This window comes from Erythrolamprus reginae, chromosome 1, assembly GCF_031021105.1.
Source record: "Erythrolamprus reginae isolate rEryReg1 chromosome 1, rEryReg1.hap1, whole genome shotgun sequence".
NCBI lineage: Eukaryota > Metazoa > Chordata > Lepidosauria > Squamata > Dipsadidae > Erythrolamprus > Erythrolamprus reginae.
This window is the reverse complement of record NC_091950.1, coordinates 9,536,149-9,563,920: the sequence shown is the minus strand read 5'-3', so window position 1 is coordinate 9,563,920 and position 27,772 is coordinate 9,536,149. Positions and strand designations below refer to the sequence as shown.

At 42.2% G+C, this 27,772-nt stretch overlaps 2 protein-coding genes across 4 annotated transcripts in view; one reads left to right on the top strand and one right to left on the bottom strand.

Moving 5' to 3' along the window:
* The first annotated feature begins 452 nt into the window (after positions 1-452).
* Positions 453-27,471, top strand: LOC139163169 (cathepsin L2-like). Of its 2 annotated transcripts, none has more exons than XM_070744141.1 (8): positions 453-471; positions 18,437-18,579; positions 19,353-19,478; positions 20,500-20,658; positions 23,320-23,532; positions 23,733-23,898; positions 25,451-25,559; positions 27,234-27,471. In XM_070744141.1, exons 2-8 carry the CDS (start codon positions 18,451-18,453, stop codon positions 27,346-27,348), a joined length of 1,017 nt encoding a protein of 338 aa, XP_070600242.1. In that variant the 5' UTR covers positions 453-471; positions 18,437-18,450; the 3' UTR covers positions 27,349-27,471. The 2 variants fall into 2 exon arrangements, with proteins under 2 accessions (XP_070600242.1, XP_070600237.1); XM_070744136.1 differs by lacking the exon at positions 453-471 and adding an exon at positions 17,769-17,972.
* LOC139163213 (cathepsin L-like proteinase) overlaps positions 26,409-27,772 on the bottom strand; it is a 74,538-nt gene continuing 73,174 nt past the window's right edge. For both annotated transcript variants that reach the window (XM_070744191.1, XM_070744208.1), the window contains exon 5: positions 26,409-26,430. The gene's annotated coding sequence lies outside the window, so the exon portion shown is untranslated. The remainder of the gene's footprint in view (positions 26,431-27,772) is intronic.

Below are 27,772 nucleotides of genomic sequence, written 5' to 3'. Positions count from 1 at the left end.
GCCTGCTCTGATATGGTGGGTAAGTCGAGTTCTTTAGAAAGCGCCCCCTTTCCACACCACGAAAGCATTGGCGGCATTTTCCTGAGGTAAACAACCCCGCTAATGCCTTGAAGTTATTATTCTGAGGGATCATGATACTTCCACAGCCTCTGAGAGGAGCTTTTCCCGGACTCACTGCATTCCTCTCAGGAGTTTATCCCCTCAGGCCGACCAGCCGTTTCTCGCCTCTCTTGCCGTGGCCCGAACTAGGAGGCCAAATCTGACCGGACTCGCTCCTCCTCAGAAGAATCGTTGAGAAGCGCGCTTGGCGGGAAACCCAACAGGCGCGCGCCAATTCTGTTTTTCCCCTCGCACCTACAGCCGACAACGCCCAGCCGCCGAGGGGCGGGCTCGGAACGCCCAGCAAGGGCGGCTGCTGATGGGCTGGTTGCGACGTCAATCATCGTTGGAAAGTTAACGTTTACCGGGCAGGTAAACGGCAAGAGCGGTTAATTCGCCCGGCTCGTTTTGGCAGGAAACCTTGGAGACTCTTGTTGTAGGAAAGGAAGATTTTTCAAATCGACTATTTGATTAAGGAACTGGAATTTTAGGGATTTTAAATAGCGATTTAATTTTTAATCTAATTGGATTAATGCTATTGTAATTTACTGTTTTTATGTGTTGTAAGCCGGAGAGGGGCGGCATAGAAATAATAGAAATAATGATAATAATTATTGTTGTTGTTGTTGTTATTGTTGTTGTTGTTGTTATTACATTATTATTATTATTATTATTATTGTTATTATTATTATTGTTGTTGTTGTTGTTGTTATTATTATTATTATTATTATTATTATATAGCTAGAGGTATAACAAGCAGGAAGAGGGAGATTGTGATCCCCTTATATAGAGCGCTGGTGAGACCACATCTGGAATACTGTGTTCAGTTCTGGAGACCTCACCTACAAAAAGATATTGACAAAATTGAAGGGGTCCAAAGACGGGCTACAAGAATGGTGGAAGGTCTTAAGCATAAAACGTATCAGGAAAGATTTAATGAACTCAATCTGTAGAGTCTGGAGGACAGAAGGAAAAGGGGGGACATGATCGAAACATTGAAATATGTTAAAGGGTTAAATAAGGTCCAGGAGGGAAGTGTTTTTAATAGGAAACTGAACCCAAGAACAAGGGGACACAATCTGAAGTTAGTTGGGGGAAAGATCAAAAGCAACATGAGAAAATATTATTTTACTGAAAGAGTAGTAGATGCTTGGAACAAACTTCCAGCAGACGTGGTAGATAAATCCACAGTAACTAATTTAAACATGCCTGGGATAAATATATATCCATCCTAAGATAAAATACAGAAAATAGTATAAGGGTAGACTAGATCAGTGTTTCCCAACCTTTTTTGAGTCGCGGCACATTATTCATATTTTCAAAATCCCGGGGAACACTGAAAGGGGGGGGGGGCGGGGGGGAGGGCTAAAGAAAAGTTTGGACAAAAAAACCCTCTCTCTTCCTCCCTTTCGCTCTATTTCTCCCTCTTTCTCTTTTCCTTCCTTCCCTTCTTTCTCTCTCTCCATCCCTCTTTCTTTCTTTCTCTCTTTTTTGCTCTCTTTCTCTCTCCCTCCTTCCCTTCCTCTATGTCTTTCTCTCTCCTTTGCTCTCTCTCTCTCTCTGTCTCTCTTGCTATCTCTTTCTTCCTTTTCTCTCTCTTGCTCTCTCTCTCTCTTTCACTGTCTTGCTATATGTCTCTTTCTTTCTCTTTCACTGTCTTGCTATATGTCTCTTTCTTTCTCTTTCTCTCTTTCTCTCTGTCTCTCTTGCTATGTCTCTCTTTCTTTCTCTTTCTCTCTCTCTCTGTGCCTCTCTTGCTAAGTCTCTCTTTTTCTCTTGCTATGTCTCTCTTTCTTTTTCTCTCTCTCTGCCTCTCTTGCTATGTCTCTCTTTCTCTGCCTCTCTTTCTTGCTCTGTCTCTTTCTCTGCCTCTCTTGCTATGTCTCTCTTTCTCTCTCTCTCTGCCTCTCTTATATGTCTCTCTTTCTTTCTCTCTCTCTCTCTCAGCTGACTGCAAGCGGGAGCCCTGACGGCGGCAGCTGGACGTGCTGCTGGACACCGTATATGCCAAGCCCGCAGCGCCAGCATGTACGACGTCTAGCAGCACGTCCAACCGCCACCGTCAGGGCTCCCGCTTGCAGTCAGCTGAGAGAGAGAGAGAGAGCGCTCCCTCTCGCCGCCGCCATCTCCCCACGACTGCCTGCGGCCACTGCGGCCGCCCCCGCCCCCCGCTCCCATCGCCAGTGCCCTCCCACCGGGCCACAAAGGAAACTTGCCGTCGACGCAGGAGAAGCTCCAGCTGGGCGGGGCGCTGCCGGTACTTCCGTCTTGGGGCTCCCGCTCGCAGCTGTCAACCGGCTCCTGCTCGATGCCGCGGTTTTCGGCGCTCTCCTGCTGGGTCCCAAAGAAGGAAGGCGGGGAAAAGGCGCGAAGAATAAAGCTCTCCTTCTTCCTGCCTTCCTTCTTTGGCGCCCAGCAGGAGAGCGCCGAAAACCGCGGCATCGAGCAGGAGGCGGAGGACAGCTGCGAGCGGGAGCCCCAGGACGGAAGTACCGGCAGCGCCCCGCCCAGCTGGAGCTTAGCGGCACACCTGGCCATGTCTCGCGGCACACCGGTGTGCCGCGGCACACCGGTTGGGAAACGCTGGACTAGATGGACCATGAGGTCTTTTTCTGCCATCAGACTTCTATTATTATTATTATTATTATTATTATTATTATTATTATTATTATTATTATTCACCGCTACATCACGCAGTCCTAGGTGCTTGGGAGGCACCTGACTAGTGATAAAATACAAAGTCCAGCATAGTGATCTCATTTGCTGTCTTGTAATTATTATTAGTATTATTATTGTTGTTGTTGTTGTTGTTGACTGAAATTTAATTTAATTTGTTACATTTATAAGCTGCCTAACTCCTAATGGACTTTGGGCGGCAAAATCCACCTGTTAAGCCAATGTTTCTCAACCTTGACAATTTTGTGACAGTTAGAACAATTAATCAGCGGAACTACCTGCCTCCAGGAGTTGTGGTGCTCTAACACTGGAAGTTTTAAAGAAGAGATTGGATAACCGTTTGTCTGAAATGAGATAGGGTTTCCTGCCTGAGCAAGGACTTGAACTAGAAGACCTCCAAGGTCCCTCCAACTGTTATTCTATTCTAAGACAGCTGGACTTCAGCTCCCAGAATTCCCCAGCCAAGATGTCTAGTTGGGGAATTCTGGGAGTTGAAGTCCAGCTGTCTTAAAATTTGTGAAACACTGCATTAAAACACACAAGTTTCGGCTTTGGGAAAATGGCCAAGATAAAAATGGCAGAAAAAATGCTTTCATAAATACACATTTTTAGACAAGGAGAGATAAGAGCCTCCATTGAGTGAGCAATAAGAAAAGTTTATACATGTTTGATTTTAAGCATTTTTGTTTTGTTTATAACTATATATTGTTTTATTTTTGGTGGAGAAAATTAACAAAAATTATACTCGATACAAAATTGTGCAACCCTGTCCTTTCAATATCAATTAAGTGATATACAGCTGACACTTGGTTGCTATTATTATTTCCGGCTTTCTGCAAACCTCAAAATGTTCTGATCTGCTCTGAGAAATCTAATCTTTTTGGAAAATGCCACTTCCTATCTATCTGCCTGACCAACAGCAATGTGAAAAGTGACATTAGAAACTCACTGGAATCCCTTTAATGTTTGTTAAATTAAACAAAATAACAGAGTTGGACCTTGGAAGTCTTCCAGTCTATCCCCCTGCTCAAGTAGGAAACCGAAAACCATTTCAGACAAATGGTTATCTAATCTCTTAAAGACCTCCAGTGAGGGAGCAGCCACAGCTTCTGGAGGCAAGTTGTTCCATTGAGTGTCAGGAAATTCATCCTTAGTTCTAGGTTGCTTATCCTTGATTACTTAGTTTCCATCAGTTGCTTCTTGTGCTGTTTTCAGATGCTTTGGAGAATTGGTGGACCTATTCTTCAAAAATAGAATGAAGCCTAGAACTGTGTTGGCTTTCTTGGCACTCCAAAACACCGTGGGACTGCTTAAAATGCATCGCCAGGCATGGGGGAGTTGAGATAGCTCTTCCCCCTAGGCCATTACAAGTTATGCATGGTATGTTTGTGTGTATGTTTGGTTTTATAATAGGGGTTTTTAGTTGTTTTTTATTATTGATTGTACATGTTGTATTTATTGTTGTTAGCCGCCCCGAGTCTGTGGAGAGGGGCGGCATACAAATCCAATAAATTATTATTATTATTATTATTATTATTATTATTATTATTATTATTATTATTATCTTCTTGAGCTTTCCATCTCTTTGCTACTCTTTCAAAATTGTATAGAGAAATACAGGGGTGTTGTGAAGACTTTGGTATTCTGAGTTTAGTTGTTTTCTTGCAGACATTATCCAACTAGGTAACATTTTCAATGCATGTCACAAAGATGCTTTTTTTTTTCCCAAGCGGCAACTGGACTTTTTTCTTTGAAGACGTTTCGTTTCTCATCCAAGAAGCTTCTTCAGTCCTAATTTGATGAAAAGTGAAACGTCTTTAAAGAAGAACTAGAAAGTCCAGTTGCCTCTTGATTAAAAGCACCTTTGGGATTGGCCCCAATATATGCTTACGATTGAACTGTTGTGTTGTTGTTGTTGTGGAACTGTTGTGTTGTTGTTGTGGAACTGTTGTGTTGTTGTTGTGAGCTGCCCAGAGTCCTTAGGAATTTGGACGCCATACAAATGGAACTAAATAAATAAACTGGAACTCTGTGTCTCCTGGTGATTGGCCCAAAGTCATCCAGCTGAAGACAGGACTAAAACTCAACATTTGTTGCTTTTTCAACTACTGTCCATATTGATGCCAGGCATTGGCTTGGCAGTCTGACCGTCTCTGCTGGGGTAGAAAAGGAATGAAGTTGGCTGGAACTTCTGAGTGAAGTTGCTGGGTTGTTTTCAGTTAGCTCCTCCCTTACCATTAGTTGCTGATGGAGTTGATAATTACTTCTCTTCCTCAACTGCCCATTCTTGTTTTTGCTCTTCTGCACAGTACAAATTTTATTCTCAATCTACCCAATCTGGGTGCTTTCCTTTTACAATTGAGGTCCAGATATGGTACAATGCTTTTCAGATTGCCTTAAAGCACCATAGAAAAAACCAAGAGAAGGGAGAATGTCTATAACAGTGATGGTGAACCTTTTTTGGCTCGTGTGCCAAAAGGCCATCTAACGTGCCTGCATGTTTGCCCATACCCTCCCCCTGTACATGTGCACAAGGCCTTCACTGCCCCCCACCCATGCATGTCACACCACACCACCCTACTGCCCCCATGCATGCACACAAGCCTTAAGCCTTCAGATTCCTGGAGCCTGGGGATGGTGAAAAAATAGTCAACCAGAAGTTCAGAAAAATGAACTTCCGGTTTGTAGTGGTTGGCTCTGGGCCAGCTCCTGCAACGGGGAATTTGGATGAGGCTTTTGGAGAATCCTCGGGATCACAGAGACTTGTTTTATTGCCAGCAGACTCTGATAGTGAAGTTGATTCACAGCCAAGGACATACAGTGGGGGAGAGGAATCAGACGGAGAGATGGGTGCAGCCAGTCCATCAGTCAGTGCTCCAATTAGTGAGACGTCAGAGTCAGAGGAGGATCCACTTGTGGATGCCTGTGTACGCAGACTCATGGTAAGAAGGGACCAGCTACGCAGGTGTTGCCGAAGATAAGGGAGAACACCTATTTCTGAGGCAATTAGGCTAATGTGTTTGGGGATAAATTACAGGCGTTTGGTAGTGTGCATGTGGGCGTTTATCCTTTGGAGAAAGACCGTTGCTACTGTTTGAATTATTCCAGGACTTCTGACTTTTGGACACTTCACAGTTAAATAACTCTTGTGGACTTATTGAAGTGGGTGGCTGTGAACTTTTCACAGCTGCCTTATCTGCTGGTTTTGTTTTGCTTTGCTTTGTACCGTATTCAAAGACTCTTTCCGGGTGAGAGACATTTGGCTCTTTTTAGAGTGTGTGCTCAAAGAAATACTGTTTGGATAAACTTACTTTCTTTTTCTCTGTGACGTGTGTGTTTGAATTGCATTCCAAACTCACTGGGGGGCTACTAGGGAAGGGCCCAACATAAGTGTTAGGAGGCTTCTTTGAAGCTTCCAGAGTGTGAAAAATGGCACTCCTCAAGGTCAAAAATCAGGTGACCAGTGTACGTATGCATGCTGGAGCTGACATAGGGCAACACATCACGTGCCCTTTGATATGAAATGGTCTTCTTCCATAGTTCAGAGGAAAAAAGCATTCTGTATTAGAGAAGGTGTTTTGCGGGTTACATACTAGTTTGTTGAAGTGCCCTTTGCTCTTAGATACACATTGTATTCTTTTCAAATCCTTATTTTAAGATGAAAAAGAACTAGCTCTGTAACGTAGCACAGAGGCAAGCCATTAAATGAGCTGCCATGGTGTGGAGATTAAGGTTAAAGGCTAGAAGGAGGAAGATCTTGAGTTTGAGATCATCTTTATCTCTTAAAAGTTTCTTCTTGACTTTAGGCTGGTGAATCTCACCCCAATGACATCATAAGGTTGATGGTCTTTCTGGTCTTTCCCAATTCCACTGTTGTTTGTTTGTTTGAATAAATTATATGACGATAAAAACAAACAGAAACAATAGTAAAAGCTCAGGAAGTAGTACAGGGAAAGGCACTAAACCCAAAGTACCACAAGCAAAAGTAAATGCAGGTAGTCATCAAATTATAACCACAACTGTATTTTTCAGATGTTGGAATACTGGCCAAGTAAACACTACTTTCCAAATAAACCACATATTGTGGTATAGAGGAAAATTGAGAATATTATTACCGTAGCAATATCAAGACCTTAACAACAAAATAAATTAATTGAAAACAGAAAACTGCCTAGATGGGAAGTTCAATACAGCAAGTAAAGAAATACTAAAGAACAAACATTTCAAAGAAATGAAAATAATTGAATTGGGCTGAACCTTATAAATCAGTCTTGAGACTGAACTTGATTCCTGTTGACTAGCGGAGACCTCCGTGCTGTTTTCTTGGCATAATACAAAATAGGTTCAGCATTTCTTTTTAATTTGTTGAGTTGCTGCTACAGAAATCTAAATACAGTAATATCTTGTCTTACAAACTTAATTGGTTCAGGGATGAGGTTCTTAAGGTGAAAAGTTTGTAAGATGAAACAATGTTTCCCATAGGAATTAATGGAAAAGTGATTAATGCGTGCAAGCCCAAAATTCACCCCTTTTTCCAGCCTAAGCGCCCGCTTTTGCGCTGCTGGAATTCCCTTGAGGCTCCCCTCCATGGGAAACCCCACCTCTGGACTTCCGTGTTTTTGCGATGCTGCAGGGAAATCCCAGTAGGGGAATCCCAGCATCGCAAAAACGAGCGCTTCGCTGGCAACGGAGGTCTGGAGGTGGGGTTTCCCAGCAAAGGGAGCATCAGTGAAATTGCAGCATCACAAAAACACGGAAGTCCTCGAAACCCCACCTCCAGACTTCCGTGTTTTTGTGATGCTGCGATTTTGCTGAGGCTCCCCTCACTGGGAAACACCACCTCTGGACTTCTGTTGCCAGCGAAGCACCTACTTTTGAGCTGCTGGGATTCCCCTGCCGCATCACAAAAACACGGAAGTCCGGAGGTGGGGTTTCCCATGGAGGGGAGCCTCAGGTGAATCCCAGCAGCACAAAAACGAGTGCTTCGCTGGCAACGGAAGTCCAGAGGCGGGGTATCCCAGTGGTGGCAGTGGGTTTGTAAGGTGAAAATAGTTTGTAAGAAGAGGCAAAAATATCTTAAACCCCGGGTTTGTATCTCGAAAAGTTTGTATGATGAGGCGTTTGTAAGACGAGGTATCACTGTAGTTTTTGTTCAGCAAGCAATAGCATTTACATTTAGATACTGCCTCATAGCACTTTACAGCCCTCTCTAACTGATTTACAGTGTCAGTCTCTTGCCCACAACATTCTGGATCCTTCTTTTGCCAACTTTGGAAGGATAGAAGGCTTAGTCAATCTTGAGCCCCTCTGTGTCGAACTGCTGGCAGTGGGCAGAATTAGCCTGCAATACTGCATTATAACCATTGCAGCACCACAGCTCTTAAGTTCTAGCTTTTGTCCAAATGTCAGTTTTGGAATTGGGTACCAGTATCTCATATTTGTAACTATTGATACATATGTTCACAATAAAACTGATTGATTACAAGACTGAAAATATAAGTATGAATTAGCCTCGCCTATTCAGGAAAGGTATAAAACTAAATCTAATGACTGAATGCTTCTTAACTAATAATTTTTCTAAATTGATGACATGCCATCAACTCTTTATCAACTTCTTTTTATTTGAGAAGAACTTTCCAACTTTCAGTAAAAGATAAGACTGTTCAAACTCTGCTTCTAATTCTTGCTTGTTGGAGAGTCCTGCCTTGTCTATGGAAAGCAGTAATAGAGAAAAAGAAAGTTCTTACAATGTTGGCTTTCAGATGGATTTAGTGTCACAGTCACTGCTGACTGAAGAGCCCAGTGAATGAATGGCCTTTGAGGAGTTTCTTTCAGTCCAGTTATCTCAGGATTGCTTTTATGAGGGAAAAAAACCTAGTGAAAATCTCCAATGTACAGTAATTTGTCTTGATAAAGCCATTTTATTTATTCATAAATGAAAATAACAAGTAAGTGGATCTCTGGTAGTTTGAAAATTATCTTTCTAATTCTTCCTGCAACCAAGATAACATGACTGCAAAAGAAAACAACTGTGGGGATAAACCACACAAATACACAATTTCAAAATTCAAAGCAAAAAAACCACATTCCCATTTATGAAAAACAACTTGTGGCACAAAAATACCACAGATGAAACTACTGTAAAGTGATTAGATATCTATCATACAGTTGGTGTTGACTCCTGACCATAGAAATATTTTTCCATTAAAATTACAATACAGTTGTGCGCAAGTGAAATTCAGGTGGAGGAAAAGCAGAAAAATAATTCAAAGCAAGGTTTTTACCTGCACAATCTGCAACATCTTGATAAATTATAGAATTTATCCAGATTCAAAAGGCAAAATGTGATTAGCGTATGAATAGGTATGTACAGAACCTTAATGTAATATATTTTCCTGGGTTTGTGTAAATACCCACACTATTCAGGAAAATATGTGTTTCATAAAAGTCTTCTCAATATGAGTATCGGTTTGGTATTATAGTGCAGTGATGGCGATAGATGCAGTGATAGTGTGTGCGCGTGCTATCGTGCATGTGGGAGTGCCCACACCCATAATTCAGTGCCTGGGCAGGGCGAAAACAGCTTCTCCCCAGGCTCCAAAGGCTTCCCTGGTGTCAGGGGAGGGTAAAAACGCCCTCTCCCATCCCCCTGGAGGCTCTCTGAAAGCCAAAAACGCCCTCCCAGAGCCTCTGTGCGAGCCAAAAATCAGCTGGCCGGCAAACACATGCACATTGGAGCTGAACTAGGGCAATGGCTCGCGTGCCAGCAGATATGGCTCTCTGTGCCACCTGTTGGCCCTGCCCCCCCGATCCGGCCCCTCTCCTCCTCCGCCGCCTCCTGCCTTGGGGTGCGACTTCTCCTGCGGTGGTGGCGGCTGCGGGACCAAAGCAGTGCCAGCCAGGGGGCTGCGAGAGAGGGCTTTCTGCGCGGGCTTCGGGAATGCCCGCCCCGCCCCTCTTGCAGCCCCTTCGCTGGGACTGCTTTTGTCCCGGACTTCCAGCAAGGGGGCTGCAGTAGAGGCAGGGCAGGCGTTCCCGAAGCGCTCAGAGAAAGCGCTCTCGCAGCTCCCTCGCTGACAGAGGGAGAGAGAAAGTAAGTGAGAAAGAGAGAGAGAGAAAGAAAGGGGGAGAGAGAGTTAGCAAGAGAGAGAAGAGAAAGCAAGCAAGAGAAATAGAAAGAAAGAGTGAGAAAGAAAGCAACAGAGAGAAAGAAAACAAGAGAGAGAGAGCAAGAGGGGGAGAGAGAAAGAGAGAGAAATGACTCTTGATTTCAAGCATATGGTAAAAAGCACCCAAATAATAATAGAGAGAAAAAACCCCAGCCGTTTGTGTGTGTGTCTGCGTGTGTGAACTCTTGAACCATTTCCAATAGCTCACCTCTAATTGGAAATTGGGTTTTTAGTGTTTTTTAAATTATTATATTCGTTCTTACATTGTTCTTGTTATTGTTGTGAGCCGTCCCGAGTCTACGGAGAGGGGCAGCATACAAATCAAACCAAATAAATAAATGGTTCAAGAGTTCACACACACACACACACACAAAGGGGGGAGGAGACAGGGATGGAAAAAGAGAAGATAGTAATAATAGTAATAGATTTTGGTTTTGTTTTATTATTAATTTATTTTAATAAAAAAAGAAGGGAATCTTTTTCTTATTTATTTATTTATACTTCTATGCCGCCCAGTCCCAAAAGGACTGTCGCTCAGACACTATACTTTTCCGCCCACACCGAAAAAAAATAGAAGGAACATTGTCTATTACTATCCAATAAATATAGATATATACATGTACTAGAAATTGATATTTTATTGGAAACATGATGTATGATTTACTACTACAATTTAAGATATAGTTGGTAATAATAAGGATATTGTTTATTTACATTGTTTAAGAAACATTATAATGATACTAAGGAATTTACGTACTATGATATATAATGATACTATTTTTCCAAATTTCTTGGTTTTGTATCCCCTCTCCCTACCTCCCTTTTTTCCTTCTGTTTATCCTTTCCTTCCCCCCCTTCTCCCTTTTTTTCTTTTTCTGTATTTATAAATAAATAAATTATATTTTTTTAAAAAAAAGAACCACACCCAGCCCAGGTGCTCCTAAGATGACTTGTAATACTCCTTAAAGCGATCCCTTCTTTGCATAGCTCTTCGGCTACACAGATCAATATATTGATCTGCAGAAGAACCCAGGGACGAACGACTGTCTGAGGGACTGCAAGCCAAATCCCCTGGGCTGTCTGCTGAATCCTGCGTATCAGTGGCCTCTTCCTCCTGGCTGTCTGCCACGTCTTCCTGGCTGTCTGCCACATCTTCCTGGCTGTCAGCCAGGCTTTCGCATTCACTTTGTGCCGCGTCTCTCCGATCTGTGGGAGCAACGGCTGGCCCAGGCCCAAACACAACATTCTCCAAAGCAGCTGAAGGCAGGACAAGAAGCAATGGATGGAAACTAAACAAGGAGAGAAACAAACTTGGAATTAAGGAAAAATTTCCTGACAGTTAGAACAATTAACCAGCGGAACAGCTTGCTCCCAGAAGTTGTGGGTGCTCCAACACTGGAAGTTTTTAAGAAGAGTTTGGACAATCATTTGTCTGAAATGGCATAGGATTTCCTGCCTGAGCAGGGGTTTGGACTAGACCTCCAAAGACCCTTCCAACTCTGTTACTCTTGTTAAGGATGTACAATCTTTATGCTGGTACTTAATCTGCCAACTCAAGCATTTACCCATGGAGGGTGGGGAAGCAGTGGGGAATCTGCTTCTAAATAGCAATCAATGCATTTCTTTATTTATTTGTTTTATTTATTTATTTATTTATTTATTTATTTATTTATTTATTCAATTTTTATGCCACCCTTCTCCTTAGACTCAGGACAGCTTACAACATGTTAGCAATAGCACTTTTAAACAGAGCCAGCCTGGAAGCTGACCAAGGAGAGATTCAACATGGAGATAAGGAGGAAATTCCTGACGGTCAGAGCGATCAACCAATGGAACAATCTAGCAGCGGACGTTGTGAACGCCAACACTCTGGACATTTTTAAGAGAAGATTGAACTGCCACTTGACTGGTGTACTATAGGGTTCCTGCTTGGGGAGAGGGTTGAACTTGATGGCCTTCATGGTCCCTTTCAACTCTAACAATAAATAAATAAATAAATATTTGGACTTTTAAAACCTACCCTTTGTGTTAAACAGTCCTTCTATAATGTCTCTCAGCTGGAACTACGTGTGATATCCTACCAGTTTCTTTAAAAGAGTACAGTAATACTGTAGAAGAATTTTATGAAGTTTTAATGGATTTTAAAAAATTTATGGATTTAATGGATTGAAGCCCCCTTTGAAAACCCGAACGAATCCGCGAAAGATGAACCGTGACGGAGCGAGGGGTTACTGTACTCCCAAATTTCCTTATCCAATCACTAAAGTGGTTCATCTTCATCCAGTAGGTGTGTTTCCCTTCATTGGCCTCGCGGTTGTGCTGCTCAACCATTTGCAGATTATTCTCCCATGTGGCTCTCCGGGAGGCCTCTTCCTGTTAAGGGAACCAAGAATAAATGGAGAATATACAAAATAGAAAATGTCCAGAGATACTTTACCAGAAGATCCTTCCATTCCTCCATTTGCAAGAGAATACCGTATGCATGCACAGTGCAGATTTTTTTTAAAAATGCAAAAAAAATAAAGCTAAAAACAAGATGGCAATGCGTGCGCAATGCCAGAAAGTCGGCTTGTTCCCATGTTTGCATGGTACAGATTTATTTTTTTGCAGTAATCTATTTGTATTTGGTTGAACCCGCCTGGAGATGGATAGTGGAGTGGTGTCTCAGTTCCTAAGACCATTGGAAAAATGTGTTTTCCAATGGTCTTAGGCGACTCGTGTAAAAGGGTCATTCGACCCCCAAAGGGGTCACAACCCACAGGTTGAGAACCGCTGATCTAGACAAAGATGCAGGAAAATGGAAGGCAGCCCTTCAAAAAGTAAGTTTTTACCTTCGAAGGTTGCACTGCCATCTCTCTGGATGCTATTGGAACTTTTTTTCTTTTTTTAAAAAAGAGAGAGAAGCAGAAAGAACGAGGGAGGAGAAGGAGAAGAATCTTAGAAGCATTAAAACGGACGTCTTAGAGCAGTGATGGTGAACCTATGATACAGGTGGCATGCAGAGCCATATCTGCTGGCACGCGAGCCGTTGCCCTAGCTCAGCTCCAACATTTATTTATTTTATTTATTCATTAAATTTGTATGCCGCCCCTCTCCGTACACTCGGGGCGGCTCACAGCAATAGTAGAACACAATGTAAAACACAAATCTAATATTTAAAAACTAAAAAAACCATAATTAAAAAACATACACACAACATACCATACACAAATTATATAGGCCTGGGGAAGATGTCTCAATTCCCTCATGCCTGACGGCAGAGGTGGGTTTTAAGAAGTTTACGAAAGGCAAGGAGGGTGGGGGCAATCCTAATCTCTGGGGGGAGCTGGTTCCAGAGGGTTGGGGCTGCCACAGAGAGGGCTCTTCCCCTGGGTCCTGCCAGACAACATTGTTTAGTCAACGGGATCGGAGAAGGCCTACTCTGTGGGACCTAACTGGTCACTGGGATTCGTGCGGCAGAAGGTGGTCCCGGAAATATTCTGGTCCAATGCCATGAAGGGCTTTAGAGGTCATAACCAACACTTTGAATTGTGACCGGAAACTGATTGGCAACCAATGCAGACTGTGGAGTGTTGGTGAAACATTGTCAACGGGGATCTTGAGTAGAAAGAGAAGGCAAAACTATCCCTTTCCCCTGACCCCCAACAAATGGTACCCAAAGGAATCCTGCCTGCCTCAACCAACATAGAGGTGGCACATGGACATCCATTTCAATAACCACTTATGATACACTTGTCATCCATGAATCTGTCTAATCCTGCCTTGAAGCTATCCAGCTGTCACGACCTCTTCTGGAAGGGAATCCCATAAACCAAGGACCCTCTGGGTGAAGAAATATTTCCCTTGATTTGTCCTCCCTTTCTTACCTATGAGCTTTAGGGAGGCCCCCTCGTCCTAGTATTGTGTGAAAGAGAAAATATTTTTTCTCTATCCACCTTTTCTATCCCATGCATGATTTTATGTTTTTATGTTTGTAAGGATATAAAAGCCTATGACAATTTCCACCCATCCTTATTGGAATGCTCCTATTGAAAGCCATCCCGAGTCCTATGGGATTGGGCGGCATAGAAATGGAATAAATTAAATGAAATGAAATTATGCAAACGCCAGGAGATGTGTGTGTTCTCAAGAGGGAGGGAAAGTCCTTGGTACTCTTTGAGTTTAGTTGTTTCTTTGCAGAATATTTTGTTATCCAACTAGTTAACATCATCAGGACTAGACCAGAGTGGGGTTTGGGGAGAGGAGGAGGAGGAGAAGTATTGTATTGCCTCTGTACAAATCGATGGTGAGACCACACTTGGAGTCCTGTGTACAGTTCTGGTCACTGCACCTCAAGAAAGATAGAATGGAACTGGAAATGGTGCAAAAAAGGGCAACAAGAATGATCAAGGAAATGGAGCCCCTCCCTTATGATACCAGGTTGCAACGCCTTGGTCTCTTCAGCCTTGTTGTCTAAGCTTGTTATGGTTTTTTGCAGACATTTCATTAGCAAACTAAGTAACATAATCAGGGATAGACCAGAGTGGGTTTTAGGGGAGGAGGGGGAGGGGGAGGAGGAGGAAGGATAGGGGAAAGACAGATCTTTGCTGCTTTCTGAGCTTGTTATGCTTTTTTGCAGACGTTTCATGACCAAACTAAGTAACATCATCAGCACAAAGGGAAACATCTGCAAGAAAGCAGCCTAGCTCAGAAAGCAGCAAGCACCACACAATTATACATTTAGGCAAGAAAAAGAAAATGAACAGGTACATTATATGTGGTACATTGCTCATCAGTAGTAACTGTGAGAGTTATCTTGGAGTCCTAGTGGACAACCATCTAAATATGAGCCAGCCGTGTGCAGCAGCTGCCAAAAAAGCCAACACAGTTCTAGGCTGAATTAACAGAGGGGTAGAATCAAGATCACATGAAGTGTTAATACCACTTTATAAGGCCTTGGTAAGACCACACTTGGAATACGGCATTCAGTTTCAGTCGCCATCATGCAAAAAGGATGTTGAGACTCTAGAAAAAGTGCAGAGAAGAGCAACCAAGATGATTAGGGAAATGGAGGCTAAAACATATGAAGAACGGTGGCAGGAACTGGGCATGGCTAGTTTAACGAAAAGAAGGACCAGGGGAGACATGATAGCAGTCTTCCAATATCTCAGGGGTTGCCACAAAGAAGAAGGAGTCAACCTATTCTCCAAACCACCTGAGGGTAGAACAAGAAGCAATGGGTGGAAATTAAACAAGGAGAGAAGCAAATTTATAAGGCCTTGGTAAGGCCACACTTGGAATATTGCATTCAGTTTTTGTTGCCACGGTGCAAAAAGGGTGTTGAGACTCTAGAGAGACTGCAGAGAAGAGCAGCAAAGATGATTAGGGGCTTCTGAGCATGCACAGCAAGCAAAATCTCGCATGAGGACGCTCGCGCAAGGCAGATTTCAGTGATTTTCACTGATTTTTTAATTCCGTGCATGTGCGGAAATAAAAATATCGGTGAAGATCACCAAAATCTCCCTCACGTGCATGTCCTCAAATGAGATTTCACTTGCTGCACATGCTCAGAAGCCAAATCTCTCTCACGTGATCCCGCAACAGCCTAAGAGGGCACACTGGTAGTGCCGAAGAGAAGCGGCCCTTCACTGGGCATGGCCCTCTCATCCTCCTCATCCTCAGGCAGTCCACGACATAAAACCACTGGCTTAATGACAGTTCGAAGTTATAACACCCACTGAAAAAAGGGACTTAAATCAGTTCTGATACTTGTGGCCATAGCAACATTCTCACAGTCAAGTGATCAGAATTTGAGAACTTGGCAATAAGCTCATGTGAAGACCGTTGCAGCATCTCAGGGTTTTGTGATTGCTATTTGTCATCACCCCAGCTGGCTTCTGACAAGCCAGGTCAATGGGGAAACCAGATTCATTGAAAAAACGTGTGGCCAATTTAACAGCTGCAGTGATTCACTTAAGAAATGTGGGCAGAAAAGTCATAAAACAGGGCAAAACTCACTTAACAAATATGTCATTTGGCAATATAAATGTTGGGCTCAATTGTCATCTTAAATTGAGGGCTACCTATATTAGACCTGATGAAATGGCAGGTAGAAGCCATGTCTGGAAATATATACCCAGTTTAGTGTGAGAATTAATAAACAGTACTCAAGGTTAGGGTTAGGTTTAAAGACGGACCCTCAATTGACATATTCTCCCACAATTAGTAACAACTGCAGTTGTCTTTCAATCTCCTGCTTGAGGGAAGGAGCAGGGTGGATGGAGCACATGCATGATAGACAGAAGAGCTCGATAGAAATCAACCATGAGATTTATCTTCATAGGTCATTGAAACGGTTGCAACCACAGAAAGTCGATGAGGTTTCCAGATCAGCAGTTAAACAGTGGCTATTTTGCTTTATAGAATTACCTTCCACCAATATAAAATTTCTAACAGAGACCATATTTTTTGGAGTACAGTAGTCCCTCGCTATACCGCGCTTCACCTACTGCGGCTTCACTTCATCGCGGGTTTCTGAAGTCGATCGGCAGATTTAAACAGCCCACCGAACTCGATCGGCAGGTTTTTCAACAAAAAAAAAATCTAAAATTGTAAATACTGTATTTAAATACTGTATCTAAAATAAATACTGTGTGGGAAGGGTTTATAAACACTTAAAACAATGAAAACTTACCAAACAATTACAATATAAATACTTAAATAAGTACTATCAGTCGATAAATTCCCCATCGCGGATTTCACCTATCGCGGCCAGGTCTGGAACGTAACACCAGCGATAGGTGAGGGACTACTGTATAAGACACCTCCCCCCCCCAAAAAAAAAGAGGTTGAACATAAGAACCTAAGAAGAGCCATGTTGAATCAGGCCAAAGCCCATCGAGTCCAGCATTGTGTGTCAAACAGGGGCCCATCAATTGTACGTGGGGATCTTGAGCAGAAAAAGAAGGCAAAAGCCTCCCTTTCCCTCGACCCCCAACAAATGGGACCCAAGGGAACCCTGCCTGCCTCAACCAACAGAGGCGGCACTTGGACATCCGTTTCAATAGCCACTGATACACTTGGCATCCATGAATCTATCTAATCCTGCCTTGAAATATCCAGGCTGACAGCTGTCACAATCTCTTCTGGAAGTGAATTCCATGAACCAAGGACCCTCTGGGTGAAGAAATATTGCCCTTTATTTGTCCTCACTTTCTTTCTTTTAAAAAAAAATATTTTTATTAAATTTCATAGACAAACATGACATACATAACATGCAACACTTATAAAGTGGTAAATAAGAACACATCTAAAATATTTAGCAACATATGTAAAAATTTTAAAATTCTAACTTAAATTGAGCTAAAATAAAAGAAAAAAAGGAAGGAAGACGAAAGAATAAGGGTAGAAGAAAAAAGGAGTTCATATTTATATTGTGAATAATCATCATCTACTACAATATAACTACTAAATGCTGATATATTTAAAGTAAAATAACAATAAAATTATCTCTTTTTCTTTGTATCCCACCAAATATATACCTTTGAGTTTTAGGGAGGGGCCCCTCGTCCTAGTACAGTATTGTGTGATAAAAGAATTTTTCTCCATCCGCCTTTTCTATCCCATGCATGATTTTATACACTTTGATCAAGTCATCCCTTAAATGCCGTCTTTCAAGGCTGAAGAGACCAAGGCGTTGCCACCTGGTTTCATAAGGGAGGGGCTCCATTTCCTTGATCATTCTTGTTGCTCCTTTTTGCACTTTTTTGAGTTCCATTATATTGAAAATTTAGATGGTCTTACACTCCTTATGTACCTTTTTGGAAAAAAGTTTCCCCAGCCCTAATGAGGTGCTAAGATCTTCCCAGCTTGCAGGGAAGTATTTTTTTTCATTGCTACTGTGAAGTTTTTTCCCAGTCCTAAGTCTTTCTATGTTTGTTTTCATTGCTATTCTCTCCAAAAGAAATTTTTTCCAGGCCTAACCAGGGGATAAAACGATGTGCTGAAGCTGACCAGACTAAGGATGCTAGCCAGATGAATACCTGATAGGTAGATTTGCCCCATTTTCCATCTTTAAAACTAAGGTGCATCTTCTACTCCAAAAAAATGCGGTATTTAAATGATTATCTTACTGGAATGAAAAAAAACACTGCCTTCCCAATATATCTAGAGATATGCAAATTTCCTTGTAAATGTCAGTTAAAGGCAGTGGGAGGGGACAATTATATATTTGCTTATAAAAGGGGCTGCTGCAGTTTCGTTTAACAACTGCCTCTTTGCTTTCTGTAAAAGAATTGTTTGAGGTGAGGTTCCAGCTAGTTACGCTTACCTCAAACTTTCAAGAGATTCTATGCATTTCTTAACAGCAATTGAATAGTTTTAATTTTGGGTGGGTGGGGCAGTGCAAACCAGGGTTTGGAGGGTTTGGTCAACCAGGTATTGTCAGTCTTAACTTTTAGCACGTAGCCACATGGACTCTACTCTCTAAGCTGTTCTCTTCTCTCTTCTCCTAGACTAGAGAAAGACAATGCTGTCCATCTCGGTGGCAGCCCTGATCTGGTTGATCTGCCTGAGAACCTTGTCCACAGCTTTGGATCCAACCCTGGAGGGGACATGGAGAGACTGGAAGGCCACTCATGGTAAAGAATACCCTCAGGTGAGTGTGCTCCAGTAGGACTCAAATGAAATTGCCATATTTTGGTTGAATACAATGGGGGTTGAATTGGCTGCTATTACTGATGTTCTCAGTCTTTGGCAGGTTCTGTCCCATAGGAACAAAATTTCTTCTTTCACTTCAAGTGTTCTAGTTCTGTACCTTGGGTCCCACAGAGTTGGCCTTCTCCGGGTCCTGTTGACTAAGCAATGTCATCTGGCGGGTCCCAGGGGAAGAGCCTTCTCTGCAGCGGCCCTGGCCCTTTGGAACCAACTCCCCCCCCCCCCCCCGGAGATCAGAACTGTCCCCACCCTCCTCGCCTTTTGCAAGTTGCTGAAAACTCACCTTTGCCTCCAGGCATGGGGAAATTTACATCTCCCCTAACGACTTTGGTTTATGTATGGTCTGATTGGGTTGTGTGATTATTTTATTATAAGGGTTTTTAAGTTGTGTTTTTAAATATTGGATTTCTACATTGTTTATTATTGTTGTGAGCCGCCCCGAGTTTTTGTAGAGGGGCGGCAAACAAATCTAATAAATTATTATTATTATTATTATTATTATTATTATTATCATCATCATCATCATCGTCATTATTATTATTGGTTTCAACATAGAATAGCAATGTTTTTAAACTTACTTTCTGCTATCTGTCTTCAGACATGCTTTGCATGGGATAATGTCCCGGGTAGAGAAAGATACTAGTTCTAGACCTTGTAGGTGCCACTTGTTTAGGCAGATGCAATTAACAGATCTTCCCGGTCTTGACTTCCCAGGAGGAGGAGGAATCCTTTCGAAGAGCCATATGGGAGGAGAATTTGCAGATGGTCCAAGACCATAACAAGGAGGCCGATCTGGGGAAATACACCTACTGGCTTGGCATGAACCACTTTGGCGATTTGGTAAGCCTGGATCATTCATCTCTCTGTTCCTCCATCCATCCATCTACCTACCTGTATCTGACTTATTTAGCCACCCAGCTCAGCAAATGACTCTAGTTTTCACTTATTTATAAGACATAGATGTCCCTTTTCCTAGAAAGTCCCAAAGCCAAATCTATTATACCAACTTTCCGTATCAAAAACCTCAAGACGTATAATGGGGTGCTTGCTCTTTCTCAGCCCAAAGGGACCCAGTGAGCTGCTATGGCCGAAGTGGTCACGAATTCTTTCCACTCTGTGGCTTTTATAATTGTAGTGGGCTGCAGAACTTGAATTCAGTCACCAATGTTATATTGATGACCACGATTCCGATTCTGCCAACTGGCATTTGCAAATAGAGCTGAGGTGGTAAAGTGGTTAGAGTGCAGTATTGCAGACTACTTCAGCTGGCTGCTAGCTGCAGTTTGGCAGTTCAAATCTTACCAGCTCAAGGTTGACTCAACCTTCCATCTTTCCAAGGTGGGTAAAATGAGGACCCAGGTTGTTGGGGGGCAAGAGATTGTCTTGCTTAGAGGAGGGCTGTAAAAGCACTATGAAGTGGTATATGTCCATGTGCTATTGCTATACTGTGGTTTCAGAATGCGCAGAGCACACCAAGCAGGCCCAACCAAAGGCCAATTGCAAGGGAATTTTAATATTCCAACACTTATGAATACTTTTAAACGCTAGATGCATTTAGCCCTTTCTGTGAATTCATCTTTACCATCTCTCCCAGTTTGTTACCCAGACTGGGAACCTTAGCATTTGTCAGGCATTTGAGCTGATTCATGGAGGCTGCGGAATTCTGGGAGTTGAAGTCTAGACATCTTAAAAGTTGCCAACACTTCGGTAGACTTAATTATACACAAACTCCTCTATGATAATCGGGTTTGGTTTGTTCATAACACACATTCTTTGCATTTGATCGTGGGAGAAAACTTGTTAAGGTGAAAGATGAGAAGTCGAAATGGAGATCTGTTAAGATTATTCTTCTCCTCCTCAGACCAAGGAAGAGCTTGACCAGAGGCTGCGTTCCCTGCTTCCTCCCCTTGATAACACAACTAAAGCCAAAGGGATCACGTTCAAATCCTCAGACGATCCAGATATTCCTAAGAGTGTGGATTGGAGAAAAAAAGGTGCTGTCACCGAAGTCAAGGATCAGGTGGGTTGTGGTGGATGGTTCTGGGTTTTATGTAGATATCTTATCAAGGAAAACAGTGTTACGATGTGTCCACTAATCGGATTCATGTCGACTTGCAGATTAAAGCTAAATTCTTTTCTCTCTTAACTCTGTCCCAAAACTTTAATCCTGTCAGAACTCATTCTTGCCCAGCTGCTTACTACCAATATTGAGAGCAAGTAATTTTTTAAAGGAATATAAATAGAATAGAATAGAATAGAATTCTTTATTGGCCAAGTGTCATTGGACACACAAGGAATTTGTCTTGGTGCATATGCTCTCAGTGTACATAAAAGAAAAAGAGACATTTGTCAAAAATCACGAGGTACAACACTTAATGATTGTCATTGGGGTCAAATAAGCAATGAAGAAACAAGTAATATTAATAAAAATCTTAGGATACAAACAACTATTTACAGTCATACAGTGCTAAGTGGGGGGGGGTGATAGGAATGATGAGCAAAACTAGTAGAAATAGAAGTGCAGACTTAGTAAAAAGTTTGACAATGTTGAGGGAGGGAATTATTTATTTAGTGGAGTGATGGTGTTCGGGGAATAAACTGTTCTTGTGTCTAGTTGTCTTGGTGTGCAGTACTCTGTAGCGATGTTTTGAGGGTAGGAGTTGAAACAATTTATGTTCAGGTTGTGAGGAGTCAGTCAATATTTTCACCGCCCTTTTTTGACTCGTGCTGTATATAAGTCCTCAATGGAAGGCAGATTGGCAGCCATTGTTTTTTCTGCAGTTCTGATTATCCTTTGAAATCTGTAACAGTCTTGTTGGGTGGCAGAACGAAACTAGACAGTTATAGAGGTGCAGATGAAAGACTCAATGATTCCTCTGTAGAACTGGATCAGCAGCTCCTTGGGCAGTTTGAGCTTCCTGAGTTGGCGCAGAAAAAACATTATTTGTTGTGCTTTTTGATGATGGTTTTGATGTTAGGTGTCCATTTTACGTCTTGAGATATGATAGAACTTCCTTTTCTGTGATCACTACGGGTTGTAAACTCAATGGGATGGGTTCATTTGTAGATTTGGCTGTTGTTGGTGTGTCTGGGATGGAGGTTGTGGAGATAGGTTGCTGTAACTGGTGAAGTTCTTGAGAATTTTCACGTTTGCTGGTTCATTTGTTGAGAATTGATTCTTTAGCTTTCAGAGTAATTGCTTTTTGCTGCTCTGATCTCCCTTGTTAATATATTTCTGGCCTGATTGCACAGTATTCTATCACCTTTTCTGTAGCTTCCTCTTCACAGAAGCTGGCATAGGATGTTACAGTATCAGTTCATCTAGAGTTCATCTAGATCCAATTGAGGACATTTAATCAGTGGAGTGGCTACCTTGAGAAGTTGTGTCTGTTTTATCACTGGAAGTTTTAAAGAGATTGGATAGCCATTTTCTCCACAATGATATAGGACAGTGATGGCTAACCATTCTGTTTGCACACCCACACCCATAATTCAATGTGCATTTACCCACCAGTGCGCCCCACCTCTTGCGATTGTGCAAGTGACCCCTCGTGCAACTCCTTGCATGTACATATGACCCTCCTGAAGCCTCTTGGGAACAAACACAGGCCACATGGGGCAACACAGCTCCACATGCCCTGTTTTGTGCCAAGAAGGCCTCCACGCAACCTTCTGGGAGCAAATTCAGGCTGTGGGGGGTTAGCGTTTCGGGTTAAGTAGGCTTCCCTGCACTTATAACCCATAATACTGTGGAATACTGTGTTCAGTTTGGGAGACCTCACCTACAAAAAGATATTGACAAAATTGAACGGATCCAAAGATGGGCTACAAGAATGGTGGAAAGTCTTAAGCATAAAACCTATCAGGAAAGACTTTATGAACTCAATCTGTATAGTCTGGAGGACAGAAGGGAAAGGGGGGACATGATCAAAACATTTAAATATGTTAAAGGGTTAAATAAGGTTCAGGAGGGAAGTGTTTTTAATAGGAAAGTGAACACAAGAACAAGGGGACACAATCTGAGGTTAGTTGGGGGAAAGATCAAAAGCAACGTGAGAAAATATTATTTCTGCCCCCACACATGGACTACAGAAACCCAAAAATCAGCTGGCTGGCATGAGGCAAGTGCGCAGGTGCCGGTGGACCTGAGCTGGTTTGCTCTCATGGATACAGGATCTCCAGCTCAAGCAAAGGGCTGGACTAAAGGACCTCCAGAGCACTGCACACCAAGAAAGCTAGACACAAGAACAGTTTTTTCCTGAACACCATCACTATGCTAAATAAATAATTTTGTCACCATTATCATAGAAATAGTCATTTACCATGACTATTAGTCTTCTCATCATTCCCATCATCCATTTCCTCGCACTTTTGACTGTATGACCGTAACGTGTTGCTTGTATCCTTACTATTTATATTGTTTCCTTATTGCTTATTGGTACCCTATAACAATCATTAAGTGTTGTATCTCATGATTCTTGAGAAATTTATCTTTTATGTACAGAGAGAGCATATGCATCAATGACAAATTCATTGTGTGTCCAATCACACTTGGCCAATAAAAAATTCTATTCTCTATTCTATTCTATTTTCTGTGTTCCCTTTCAAATCTGTTATTCTATGTCCCGAGTTTTCACATGCTCAGTGAATCACTTCAGCATTTGTTTGTTTTTTAACCCAGGGTGAGTGTGCTGCTTCCTGGGCCTTCAGCGCCACTGGTGCTCTGGAAGGCATGCATTTCAAGAAGACGGGGAAGCTGGTCTCGCTGAGCGAACAAAATCTTCTCGACTGTTCTCAGGGAACATGTGATAGTGGATGGATGCACATAGCTTTTGATACTGTGATTAACGAAGGCGGGATCAATTCAGAGGAAAGCTATCCTTATGATAGACAGGTAATAAATGATGAAATCTGTGTATATCCCAGCCCTTTCCTTCTGCATGCTTCAAGATGAACTCTTTTGCTCTATGCCTCTAGCTGATAATGCCTCCAGCAATAAAGAGGGAAACGGTTTGAGTCATGAGTAGAGATAATTACAATTGAAGCGCATCAACCGCAACATTTTCTTAGGATGATCACTGTTTCCTTCTGCAGAAATTGTGTTGCCGCTATAAACCTGAGGAATCTATTACCAGATGTAACTCATTCAACTGGACCACGGCGGGGGATGAAAAAGCACTTCAGGAAGCTGTGGCCAAAATTGGTCCAATTTCTGTTGGAATAGATGCTCGGGGTAAAAAGTTCTGGCTCTACAAGTCAGGTAACGTTCCTGAGGGCTCGCACAGTTGACGCTTAAAAAAAAAAAAGTTTTATTTTTTCTCCACACATCACAAATGTTTACATTACCATACACAGAACATAATTTTTCTCAATAAATATTAATTACTTTGGCTTCAATATTACTATCTGCCAGTCTGAACTTTCATTATCTCTTCACTCAACCAGCTTCACCTTCTCTGCTGTCTACTTTCTTGTACTTTAACAACAACAAGAACAAGAACAACAGCAACAGCAACAATAATAACAATAATAATAATAATAATTATTATTATTATTATTATTTATTTATTTATTGGATTTCTATGCCACCCTTCTCGAGGCGACTCAGGGCAGCATACAACATTAAATATAACAATATATAAGAAATCTAATAACTATAAAAATATGAAAATTTACTAAAACGTTTTAAAACGTTCATCCAATTCAATCATATCTCGTGTCAGCCAGAGATAATCTCATTACTCACAGCCCCCAAAGCTTTATGAAAGACCAGGAGGGAGGGGGCAGTACATATCTCCGGATGGAGTTTGTTCCAGAGGGCCGGGGCCGCCACAGAGAAGGCTCTTCCCCTAGGCCCTGCCAGTTACCATTGTCTGGCCGACGGGACCTGGAGAAGGCCGACTCTGGGGGACCTAACTGGCTGCTGAGATACATTAGGCAGAAGAGGGTCCCCGGAGATAATCTGGTCCTAAGCCGTGTAGGGCTTTTTGTAGGTCATAACCAGCACTTTGAATTGGGCCCAGAGCAGTTTCAGGCCTGAATCGTGACTGCTGAGAGCCCAGATAATCATCCAAGGACCGTTGGAACTGGAGCGACACCACCTTCGCAACAACCTTCCCTATAAAGGGAAGGTTGGGGGCAGGACGATAGTTGTTTAAAAGAGCTGGGTCCAGGGAAGATTTCTTGAGGAGGGGGCACGCAAGTGCCTCCTTGCGGGGAGCTGGAAAGGACCCCTCCCTCAAGGAAGCATTGGCAATCTCCTGGACCCATAACAATAACAGCAATAACAATAATAATAAGAGTTGGAAGGGACCTTGGCGGTCTTCTAGTCCAACCCCCTGCTTAGGCTACACTACTTCAGACAGATGCTCATCCAACATCTGCTTAAAATCTTCCAGTGTTGGGGCATTCACAACTTCTGGAGGCAAGCTGTTCGACTGATCAACCGTTCCGACAGTCAGGAAATGTATCCTTAGTTTTAAGTTGCTTTCTCTCCTTCCCCCATTTCCTTCTCTCCCCTCTCCACCATCTATCTTCTCCTTCCTTCCTACTTTTTTCCCCTCCTTAACCCTTCCCTGAGTGAAATATCTCTGTTCTAGCTACTATTTGTTATAACAGACTGTCAGTTACCTTCTTTATTCGGTTTTGTCCAGTGCTTCAACATCTCAGGGACCCAGGTGAAAACATATTTCTCCAGTAAGAGATGCAATCATTAAAAAGGCCTCTGCTGCAGCTGATAGGGTGGGGCACCTTTAATGGCAGCCAGCAAGGATGGGTTATTCCCCAAGTCATTTCTTGTTCTCTCTATTCAGGTATATATACAGAATGCTATGGTGAAGAAAGACAAATAAATCATGCTGTGCTGATTGTGGGTTATAAGGAAACCAGCAAGGATGGTGGCTATTGGATTATAAAGAACAGGTGAGTAAACAGACATCAGTTTGCAGAAGTTTAAGAAATGGGAAGTTACTGTATACAGTAGCTTACCAGTACTTCTTTTTCCTATGGGATTTCCCCACAGAAAAAAAATATTTTACTTTATTTATTACATTTAATGGCCACCCATCTTACTACAGGGTAACTCTGAGTGGCTTACCAAGTTATAATTTTGCTTCTCCCAAGAATGTCCTTCAGATGGGTTGGAAGACAATGCTACTGAAATACTGTCTTTTGTGAAGTACAAGACATACCTTCCCCCTCCCCTTAAGAGGCCAAAAATTTGGGTGGGTCTTATACTCTGAATGTAGCTTTTTCAAAGGTTTTTCCCCCCAGTCTTAATGAGGTGCTAATGATCTTTCCGACTCTTAGTGGCTTGCACGCTTTTTCATTGCTACTCCCTCCAAAGGGTTTTTCAAGCTCTAAGTCCTTGCAGGCTTGCTTTCATTGCTACTCTCTCCGAATAAGATTTTGTCAGTGCTAACCAGGGGATAAAATAATGTGCTGAAGATGACCAAACTAAAGACGCTCGCCAGATGAATACCTGGTAGGCATTTTCTCCCCCAAAACTAAGAGGTGTCTTATACTCTGATGCATTTTATACTCTGAAAAATAGGGTACATGGGACTTAGTGAGTGTTCTCATCCAATTCATATGGAGGATTTAGGTAAGGAAGCTGACCTCCAGGTAGCATCACTTGAAAATAGAGTAGAAAGTTTTTTCCCACCTGGAGGATTTGGATATTTGAATTCTTCTTTCCTATCTTCGAGTAAAGATGAGCAAGAAACCCACAATGTTCTCAGGAGTTCTTCTGCCTATCTTCTGTTAATATTCCACATGAAGAGATTGTGCTGTGCTGTGGGAAATTGCAAATGAATGCTCATTGGGGCCAAACATTTATCTGAATTACCTGGAAAGTCTTTCTGCAGTTTAGCTTATAGCGTCTTCATTGTAATTTTATTTTATTAATCAGATTTGTATGCTGCCCCTCTCCATAGACTCAGCACGGCTAGCAACAATAATAATACAATGTAAATAGTTGGCCCAAAATATTGGCCCAATAGTTCCTTTCTGGTCCTGTCTTCTGGAGAAATATGGAAAATAATCCATTCCCTCTTCCATGTTACAACCCCCTTCAGCTGTCAGTCAAATCCCTGTAATTCTGAGTCAACAGGGCATTAAACTATCATAATGTACTTGAAAAAGCCTTTCAAAATATGAATGCTCTAAGTTTCTTTCCAAAACAGTTGGCGTTGACAGGGTCATCTAAAGGTTAGTTTCACTTTAGCAGGGCTTAACACAACTAAATATATTCAACACATAACATTTAGTTTCCATCTTAAAGTCAGGTTGCATAGCCTATGTGAAGCCACAGATCAGGAAGCTGGTCTGTTGTTGCCATACAGCTCCTCTTTTAAAGATGGCTGCCTCCCTGTTAACACATGGCAAAAAGCCTCCCTTTGCACCAGGCTTTTGGAGATTGAAAACCCTCAGCTACAATTATGAATGATTCACTGTGCTGCAGAATTGTAGAAATAGAATGAATGGATAGAATGAATGACCTAGAAGGAAGCTTGGAGGTCTTCTAGTCTAGCCCCCTGTTCTATTAATTGACTGTCTGGAACTCTAGATAAATGTTCTGTGTTCTTATCTTCACAGCTTGTCCACCCTTTGGGGAGAGAAAGGTTACATGCGCCTTGCCAAAGGGTCAAATCAATGCGCCATCGCCAACTACACCATGTATCCTATTTCTGATCCAGAGAAGGGAATGTAATTTCTTCTTTCAAAATAAGGATTGCTTGACATGCAGAGCTAAAAGTGAACTGCTGCTTTGGAATCTTCTGGGGGAAAAAGGCGGGAAAGTTAATCAATAAATGCTTTGGGGCAATGCTACTCAGAACTGACCCAGCATACTTTGTTCCATTATGCGTGCATGTGTTTGTTAGGGACAAGGTGTTGGTATAAATGTGGCCTATTTCCCCATGGCGTGTCAGGATTCCTGATGCATCTAGCATAGTAAGAAAGCACAGAAACATTAGAAATATTATTAATTTGCAATAGCAGTTGAGGTGACAGTTTATTCAGTGCAGTACAAAGAGATGTGACCTCAAGACTGCATCACACTAATCTCACACTACTAACCAGAGCATACAAAACTTTCACCAGAGAAATCCTTGAATACAGCTCATCTGTCTGGA